Source organism: Nannospalax galili, unplaced genomic scaffold (assembly GCF_000622305.1).
Source record: "Nannospalax galili isolate Female #2095 unplaced genomic scaffold, S.galili_v1.0 scaffold336, whole genome shotgun sequence".
NCBI lineage: Eukaryota > Metazoa > Chordata > Mammalia > Rodentia > Spalacidae > Nannospalax > Nannospalax galili.
This window is the reverse complement of record NW_008343385.1, coordinates 7,295,702-7,305,934: the sequence shown is the minus strand read 5'-3', so window position 1 is coordinate 7,305,934 and position 10,233 is coordinate 7,295,702. Positions and strand designations below refer to the sequence as shown.

At 39.8% G+C, this 10,233-nt stretch overlaps 1 protein-coding gene across 1 annotated transcript in view; it reads right to left on the bottom strand.

Annotated features, from left to right (window-relative positions):
- Cnih1 (cornichon family AMPA receptor auxiliary protein 1) overlaps positions 1–9,404 on the bottom strand; it is a 12,613-nt gene extending 3,209 nt beyond the window's left edge. Inside the window, exons 1-4 of the mRNA XM_017799757.2 lie at positions 9,203–9,404; positions 5,361–5,429; positions 1,219–1,331; positions 97–240 (exon numbers count right to left, since the gene is read on the bottom strand). Of these exons, the coding sequence (XP_017655246.2) occupies positions 97–240; positions 1,219–1,331; positions 5,361–5,429; positions 9,203–9,283 (407 nt within the window). The 5' untranslated portion in view covers positions 9,284–9,404. The remainder of the gene's footprint in view (positions 1–96; positions 241–1,218; positions 1,332–5,360; positions 5,430–9,202) is intronic.
- Between the last annotated feature and the right edge of the window lie 829 nt (positions 9,405–10,233).

Below are 10,233 nucleotides of genomic sequence, written 5' to 3'. Positions count from 1 at the left end.
TTTAATTAAAAAAAAGACACTAAGGTGTTGAGACACAGATCCTGTAGCTGAGTTAGGCAACAGAGCCTGATCACACTTTCACTGTTTCAAACTTACCCATATAGGTAGTAAAAAAATGCTAGAAGGTAAAAAGCTAACTTGCACCATCCTTCTTTCTGACAGTATGCTAGAATATCTGCATTCATGATGGTTGTCGGGTCATAGAGTCCAGGGCCGCTCATCACCGGTCTACTCATATACCTGAAACAAACACAGTCTGTTAGCCACGTGGAAGGGCAAAGACCTTCTGGCAGGAAAGAGAGATTTTCTTCTCCAGCTTCTACTGCAGGGAGAGGTGCTCCAGATACAGAAGTAGATTTTTACTTACAGGTAGAATTCTTTCCTCTATCACCTAAAACTACAGTCCCTAAATGAGACAGATGGGACAGCTACACAAATCACATGTGGTCTCTGCATTTCAAAAAGCCAAGAAAAACAGGAATAACTGTGCAAGAGAAAGCAGGGGGTTTTTGGTTTTGTTTTGTTTTTTTTTAAACTTTTTCTCAACAGAATTTTGTATCGAGATAATCTACAAGAACCCCTGCAGCCAGAGTCTCCAAACAGTGACTCCTACACTTGCTTTAATCCTTCTTGCTCTATCTCTAACCCTGGGTACATTTTTTCTCTGAAAATTTTCAGTCAATTACAGACGTGATACCACTTTATACCAAAACGCTTTTTATATGTAATTTCTAAAATTGAGAACAATTACAACTTTACATTTTATTTGAAAAAAAAAAATCTCAACTCTATTCAGGGCAAATAATGAAGTAAAAGAGGAAAAAGAAGACACATACAGGCAAAGCTAATCTAAATTGACAGAGGTCCACGGTCTTGGAAGGTGTAGGGTAACAATCTTGGGGCAGGAAGTGCTATACATCTTGATGTATGTGGTGATTTCACAGGCGCATACATGCATAGACTCCATTTAGTTGCACATTAAATTTGTACAGGTTACTGTATATAAAGCATATATCATCTTTTAAAAAATTCCTTAGACAGTAATGAACAAGCTCTATAAGAGGCACTAAAGGTTATTTGTTTACCCACTTGAGCTTTTAAAAACAAATGCTAATTTTGACCTTCATTTAGGTAAATAACACACAAAATAACCAAGTTGATCACAGTAAAATTAAATTTTAAATTAGAAAAAATATTCAAAGTATATCTAAGTATTACCTCCAAATATGGTATGCCAAAAGGGGCACATTGAGACCCAGTGTAAGCCACTCTGCTGCACAAAGAAACATGACACAGAAGAAAGCATGGATGAGGTACTCGGGAAGTACAAGCTGCAAGAAAAACACAAGCCCGTTATCAAAATGCCTTGGCTCTGTCAACTGCCTATCTGGAAAGCAGGTGGCAGCCAAGTCTCTATAACAACAGCAACAATCACTGTTCTTAGAATCAGAAATGAAAGGTGCTACTGAGTTTTATTTCCATATTAGCTTTTTACCAAAAGCATGATAAGCAAACTGACCTTACATACAAAGCTTTTACTGCAAAGACTTGAAATTTAGAACTCAATTAGAGCAATGCCTTAGATTACACAAAGTTACCACCCAGATTGTTCAGTTATCTGCTAATCAATTAGAATGCTTTTGTTTCCATCGATGAATAAAAATACAAAAATGTAATACCTAAGCACATGCAACATGATAAAAATCCACAAGAACAAATTCCCACTTAGAAGTTTATGTTAGTGTTTTTAAGCCTTTACAAAACCACGAATGCTACATGTACAATATTTAGCAAATCACATCACTTCACCACAAATTTTTCAATGGGAAGCCAACCAGCCAATAATCTCAGCACAGTCAGAGAGAACACCATTAGTATGCACAAATGCAAAAGACAAACTTTCTGCAATGTAGGAGGGAAAAGACTGAATTCTTAACCATGAAATAAAAAAATTTCCAGGTTTCTGAGTTCTCATTATTACATGGCCTTTGGGTTCCTTTCACCTGCCTACCAACAAAATGCTATATGGCAGAAGACCAGTAGACCCTCAGAACTCATAGAGAAAACAACCCTTTTGATAGTAAGTACTATAAAGTAAAGAAAAATTAATTCAAACAAAATGCATTTGTAAAAGGACCAAAACTTAATTTATTGCAAGCCATTTTTTTTCTCATCCTAAATACCTCAATCTAATGGGTTTGTTACATAAAATGTTATAATTATTTGTAACAAGTTCTAGCCAAAACCCCTAAACCACAGCTACAAATCCAGTTTCTCAAATGGCTTTAGAGCAGGCTAAACTAGGAACCAGATCTTTCTTGACCAGAAGCCATGGCTATAGAAGTAATATAAATATGCATACATTGAAGCCCATCTTCTGACTAATCCAATATTAGTTTTTCCAACTGAAAAGTACAGAGTTTTAAAACATGCCCACTCCCAATTCCATGCCAGTGCTGGGAATCAAACCCAGGGCCTCATATATTCTAGGCAAGTTCCCCACTGCTGAGCTACATCCCTAGCCCTAGCATGAATTTTTAAATGAATATTATTTTAAGTAAAATCCTAGGAAAACCAACTAATCTAAGCCACTAACCAGATATTTTCTATAAACTTAAGCATTGTGATAAGTAACAAAGATAAGCTCTGCATGCATATAAAAAGTTGTAAAGAAAACAAACATTTAAGCCAGCATCTATCTAAGATCAAATTTCTCTAAACAAGTTAATATCCATAAGACATCTTTGAAATTCAATGACTATAACCAGGACAGATCAATAAAAATCTGCATTAAATGCTCCACTAGAATTGCTTTTGTAGTATTAGTTCAAGTTACAGGATAGTTCTTTAAACTCTTAACAAGCTTACATCAGCCACTGATTCCTAAATAAACAAATTAGCTTGCAAAATGTCATCCTATACTTAGACTGAGGTACAGTGAGACCAATTTGAAATCAGCATGACCCACACTGCTCTAAAACCGTATCATTAATAAGGTATGCTAATAAAGGTGGTCTGGACTCTGACCAGTTCTTATAAGAAACAAATCAATCTCTCTCTCTCTCTCTCTCTCTCTCTCTCTCTCTCTCTCTCTCCTCATAAAACAAACAATGACAACAACAAAAATCTCCAGAAACATTATATATTTTTCACAAAAATCAGACTTTTCCAATCATTCTTCAAGGGTAAAATTTCACCATAAGTACCACAAAACTCATTCTATTTAGGAATCAAAGCTCACATAAAATCTAGTATCAAGAAAAAAATACCTCATGCAAACATGGCTGAAACAATTAGTATTTAAACATGCAAAACAATATTCTCTGTTAAGGGTAACATTTTAAAAAATATTGTCTTCCCCCATACTTTGTCAGAACTGTCAAAACAGATTTAAATAGGGAAAACTGTCAGATGCACTGCTGTCCAGCCAATTTTCGGCACCCTATCCACAGCACAATTCGAGCTGTAAACATGGCCTTCCCACCCATTATAGCTGCAGGCCATCTCAAGCACACATCTTTTCTCAGTATGAATTTCTTTCCATTGAGAAAAGTCAGAAATCACACTCTATATACTATGATGAAATTAGTCTCTCTTAAAAGTTTCAGTACATTAATCTCTCTTAAAATTATAGTACAAAAGAGCGTGAGCTTCAAAAATCAGGCTTTCTAAGGGTTCTAACTGTGGTCTGTACCTTAACTGTGTAACTTTGGGCAAAATACTTCAACCTCACAAAGCAACTCAATGAACTATCCTATTCATGAGAATAACTACATACCTACTGCTCCAGGTGTCATGAGAACTGAATGCAAACTCCAGGACAACTGCTTCTATGCAGAGCCTGGCACCCAGCAAAGTGCTCACTTGATTCCAGCTGTTTATCCTCATCATTTGGAAATTTGAAATAACAAAATGCCAAAGAACATACAATACTATTAATAACAACAACAACAAAAAAATCAGCTTCCTCATTTCTTGGTAACTGGTTTCAACAACTACTAAAGAGGTTTGACAATGACACATTACTTTCCAACCAGATTCATCTGCTCGTGTTTTATTTCCTAAGAGCAAGCAAATAGCTAGTAAATATGAACTTGTAATTGTACCTACATCCAGTCTTACAGAAACAGTTCTCTAAGGACAAACCAGAAATCTACTGCATCATTCCATTTGCCTGGGAAGCAATGGTAAAGCTGCAAACTGACTTGTTAAATGCTTTCCAAGTAAAATCCTGTAGAATACTAGTGCATTTGTTTTACACAATAAAGTCTACACAAATTCTCATCTTATGTAGTTTCTAAAGATAAAATGCTTTTTTCTATTGTCTGACTTCAATTTCTGACCAATCGGGCAAAATAAAACCTACAAAATGAAGGAGAATCTTCCTTCAGATACAAAACAAGCATCTATAAACCAACCTAAACACAATAGAGCCACATTATCAATAAGTCCACCACAGCTCAGGTAAGACAGGCCTGTTTTAGAAAACTTGAGGTAGATATAATACACCAGGAATAACCATGTAGACATTTATATACAAACTGCTAGCTACAAAATTCTGAGTCCAAAAGACAGCATTACTGCAAACAAAATTCCATGGCCTGAGAGCAGAGCTACCAACCTGAAAGGCTCTGAAGAAACAACAGCTGAATGAACCAATCTATTCCATGATACACATAACCACAGATAAAACTAAATATGGCAGTGAGTCCACACTGCAGAGTCCATATGCACACTACCTCGTGGTAGGTCACAGCCCGAGAATAATCTCAGCACCATTAAAGTCATTTTATATTGGCCAACTTGCAAATACTGCACCAAATAATTTAATACAGATGTGCCTATGGCTATAACATTAAAAAATGCATAAGCATTTAACAGCTTTCCCTACTTGACTGGGCCAGCAAGCAAATATTTGCATAAAATATGAAGTTTCATGAAATTATAAACCTCAACAGGCACATGAACAAGCACAATGAACAGAACAGTACAACAAATACAAACTCCCTAGCCCTCCCCATGAAATGAACGTAGCATTAAAACATTCAACTAAAAAGCAGTACACACCTTTAGTGCAATTTTGACTCTTTTAATCTTTTTGACCTTTTCAACTGTCTTTGGCCGACAATGTAAAAAGCAGATTGGAAGAACGTTAGTATGACAGCTGACAAGATCACTGGCAGATTAATATAGTCAGGATAGTCAAGCATGACAGGAAAAAACTAGTGCTTTTATTCTGCCTACTTCAAAACATACAAATACATCATGCTACTGAGAGTATTGGCCATTTTCAAATTACATCAAGTAAAAAGCAGAGATACATTTTAAAACTCAAAGATAAATCCTATATTATAACTTACAGGATTCAGGGTATTACACTGGTCTATAGGATTCTTGTAATCGGTCTTCAGTTCATCAAATGCTATAATCTAAAATAAAATTAAAACAGTTATAACCACTCACTTTCTTAACAAGCAACAACAAATATATCCCACCATCAAAAAATTGTTGAATAAAACAAAAGTGTACCATTTCAGGTACCAATTTATAGTAAATTCAAATGTGCTAAAAAGAGAACCAGAAATCAGATTTAAAACCTGAAAACATGTCATTATTTCTACGATCTGATCCCAAGTGGCTTTCAATTTTCCCAATGCTCTGTTCAAGTTATTTTCTCTACCTGAAATGGTTTTTCCCCACCTATACAACTAAGCAAACTCTTCCTTATGCTAAAAACCCCTCTTCCTGTACCACTCCTTTCTACAGGTGTTTTCTGACTCCTTTGGGTAGAAATTACTGCACCCTTGTCTACACCTCCATGTCTGTGACACTTCCATCATGGCACCCCTCACTCTGGAGTATGGTATCTGTATGCAGTCTGTCTGCCCCCAGGACTGTGTGGACCCCAGGGAGAAGGACCATTTTTAATTATCTGCACCAGCCCCTCCCTTGGCATGGTGCTCAGGGACCCTAGGATGGGCTCAAACACTCTGTTTATTCCCAAGCATATACATTTCTACAGCTATTTTTTATCCACACTTCTCGAAGAATATGGTTTTTCACCTTAAGAGTCTTTACACAGATCTTCAAAGTCAAAAGTACTAAGAATCAAAGCAGGGGCTCCATACCAGTTGGTAGATTAACCAGGTGCCAGGAATCAAAGCATAAGGGTTTCTGAGGAACTATTTCAGTTGGTGCCACTGATCGCCCAGGGGACACAGAACTTCACCTACTTTGCCCTAAGGGGCTCAGAACAGTATCTTTTGATGTGAGATAGTGTCACTATATATCAGTGATCAGTAAATATCTCTAACTTTTAATGTGTTATTTCTGTTTAAGTTCTTAGTTTCATAATACATATTTTCCTTAATATCTAGATGTGTATAAAATTCTGTCCTCCTGTAATAAAAATTCTAAACAGGAACAGGAGAAAAAAACAATTAAACATTAAAATGTAGTATCAAGGACAGCAAGGATTTCACTGTGTACGTTACTATGTCCCAGGGTCTAAAATATGACTTACTGGTTAGCACATAACTGTTTGATAAACACTTATTGAATGGAAGGAAGTTTAAAAAAGTTGAAAGAGAGAGAGAAAGAAAGCAATTAGGCTAAAGATATAAAATGTACAGAGCTCATCAAAAGGAGTTTTCCTTTGTTAGTGATCTTTAAAAAGATAAATGTTAAATGTAGTTATAGAAGACAATAATTTTTGATTGGTTATGGAGATTAACAGTCAGCTATACATCATTAGTCTATTTTAGTAACAAAAGCCCAAGACAAGGATCATAACTGCAACAATACAATTACTTGCTTATAACAAGATGCAAATTAAAATAAAATTTATCTTTAAAACTTTTTTCCTTTGGAGACAGAACTTCATGTTGCTCAGACTGGCCTTGAATGAACTCCTGGCCCTCCTACCTCCATCTCCCCAGTGCCGGAATTACAGGCATGCACTATTACACCTGGATTATGTGGTGCTGGTTTATGTAGTGCTAGGGATAGAACCCAAGGCTTTGTAGCACTTGCACCTATAAGCACTCTACTAACTGACCCATATTCTTAGCCCAAAGCTAACTGTTTTAATTGAACATCTTCTTTGAAGTGACTTACAGTGGCCTTTGGGTAAACTGCTGAAAGGGTTTCTATAAGAATATTAGGATGTAGTCATCTCTGAACTGAGAAATCCCTAAGTATAAAGCTCCCCACTGACCTATGTTATAATTTTTCAAAATCTATAATAGGACTTAAAATGATATACTTCACAGGGCTGGAAAGATGGCTCGGCAGTTAAGAGCATTAGCTGCTCCTGCAGAGGACCTGGGTTTGATTCCCAGTACCCACAAAGCAGCTAACAACTGTCTCTAACTCCAGTTCCCGGGGATCCGACACCCCCATCTAACCAAGCCCTCTTCTGACCAAGCCCTCTTCTGACTTCTGCAGGCACTGCACCACATGGGTGCAGGTAATACATGCATACACATAAAATAAAAATATTTTTAAAAAATTATCTACGCAGGCGTGGTGGGGCATGCCTTTAATCCCAGCACTTGGGAGACAGAGGCAGGTGGACCTCTGTGAGTTCGAGGCCAGCCTGGTCTACATTGTGAGTTCCAGGCCAGGTGGGGCTACAGGGAGAGCCTGGCTCAAAAACACCAAAAAAAAAAAAAAAAAAAAAAAAACCTACTTTATCCAAGTACATGCCTCATGCCTTTTAAATGAAATTATTCATTTTGAAAAAGTTCAGAACAGGTTTTCCATAATCAAAATCACAACCTGGAAAATGTGAGAAAAATGCCCCACCCAGCTTTCTTCAGTGAATTTCCGTCATCCCAGAGGGGGTTAAAAGAGAAGAGCAAGTGATTTGAATCTACAGGTGGAAGGGAGCCAGACATTTTAGTTTCATTGAGAGGCTTAGGTGGGGCTAGCTCACATCCCACATTATCTTAATTTTTTCCACCAAAGAACGTAAGATGCTCCCGGGGTTTTTGGTTCCTACGGATGAGCATTTTGAAGTAGCAGGCATTTCTATCAGTGAGCAGCCTACACTAGCATTCCCCATTCGCCAAGCAGGCAGTCTCTAAAAGAAGTACCACACTGTTCAGCAAAAGGAAAAGGATCTGTGACATCACTCCACTTCTGGGACTTCTGCACAGAATACATTTATCTGCACTTAATCACAATGACCCTTTATACATAAGAAATCAGGGTGGCGATGAAATCCGACAAATGTTAACGAGGGTTAGCATGCTCCATCATTCAAATTCAGCAATATTCAAAAGGTACTAGAATATAGGGAGGGTAGAAACAAATGAGATAAACTTTTAAACGAACGCTGATTTCCAGAGAGCTCTCGATGCTAATTCTGTGATACAGAAACCCTCTAATAATCGCTGTAGAAAGAACTACGGCGAACTTGTGGCTTGTTCCTTACAGGGCCCAGCAAGCATGTGCGTCTATCCTGCAACATGAGTAACAGAAAGCACTGTCCTAAAGGAGCTTAAGGTTTCTGAGCATTTTCAAAATCAAATTTACCCTCCTCCTACTAAATCAGGCAACCCCGACTACAGAGGTGGCTGGGACGGCTGTCTCTTGAGAAACTCCCGCGGCCAAAGTATGATATAGGAGGAAAACTCGGGCGATGCAGCCAACGAAGTAATCAATCCAACCTGCATCAAAGTTCAGCAGGAAAGAGCTCCGGACGGCGGTTCAACTAGAAAAGCAGCCACCAAGTGGTACAAACTAGAGCTGGAAATTCAGCTTGAGTAGCTTACAACTATCTGTTTTGGCTGCGCTCCTGAGGAACCCTTAAGAGGCCATCTGTATTTCAAGAATAAGAATTCGGAAAACTTCACGCCAAGTGGGTGCGCTCGGTGCACACTTGGACATCCTCCCGGATGCGGGGCCCGGGGTCCGCACAAGCCCTGCGCTGCACAGTGGGGCCCGTCGCCTCGCGGCCGCCCCACCCAGCCCGGCTCAGGAATAGTGGAGCGCGGCCTGCACGTCCCCGAGCCCCCGCGGCCCCCGACCCCGCACGCGCCACTCCCCCACGACCCCCTGGCCCGGCAGCGCGCGGAGACTCCCGGTCTGCGGCCCGCGCCACCCGCCCCAATCCTCCCAAGTGCCGGGCGCCGGGGCTCCACGCAGCCGCGACCCCGAGCGGAAGGCGCTCGCCCTCGTTCCTGGTTCCGCTACTCACATGCCAGATGGCGAAGAAGATGAGCGCGGCGGTGAGCAGCAGAGCCAGCATGTAGCAGAAGGCCGCGAACGTGAACGCCATGGCCAGGGAGGAGCTGGCGGGCACGCCGGGGCCAGCCGAGAAAGGCGGCGCACGGCCCTCTGGGTAAAACCATTCACTTCCCCGGGCCGCAGCCACGACCGCCGCCACGGCCTCCTCCCACGCGCCTGCGCACTGGGCTTCCCCGCGGGTGCCCTCTGATGGCCGGCGTCTGCGTCGCACTTTTGTTGTCACCCCAGTTGATTTGTCCTTCCTTCAATTCTCTAGTTTATTCTTTGAATAGTTATTAAATAAAAGCTTAGTTTGTGTCAGATACTGAGCTTCTGCTTGAGATGAAAAAAATAAATAAGTACCTGCACTGAAATAATGTACTATACTGCCGGAAACGAACAACTAAACCACTTACAGTGTAACCCTGTAAATGGGTATCTGTGTGATGCTATGAAAAATCAAAAAGGGGAACCCAGCCCTCTCTGGAGCTTTCTCTCAGAGAAGGATTCCCGGCGATGTTTCCTAATCTGAGGCTTAAATGATGACGAGAAGTCCAGGCACAGAGAGGAGAGAACTAGTAGCAAAAGCAGAGATGAAGAAAGGGCGGGGGAGGCTTGTGTCGACGAAACCAGCAGAGGTTCTGTGTTTGTAGAACAAGACAGAGTTAACAAAAAGTCAATTATTGATGGCAAAATATGCCCGATTGAGGAGCTCAGATCTATATTCCATTCCTCCAGGTTTTTCAAACTTTTTGTTTATCACATGATTCGAACGATTTTTTTTCATTGCAACCCAGTTTCGTCATAAAGACAACAAATTAGAGAGCCAGTCATGAAAAAAGAGAAAAACAAAATTCTCACAAAGCAGCAGTAAGGATTCAAAAGTATTTTTTGTGTATTTAGCTACTGCTGATGGAAATGAAAACACGAGGCTTTTAAGCAAAAAAAAGGACGTGTTTAGATTTGCGTTGAAATTTGCTCACCCTAGCAAATGTAGAATGG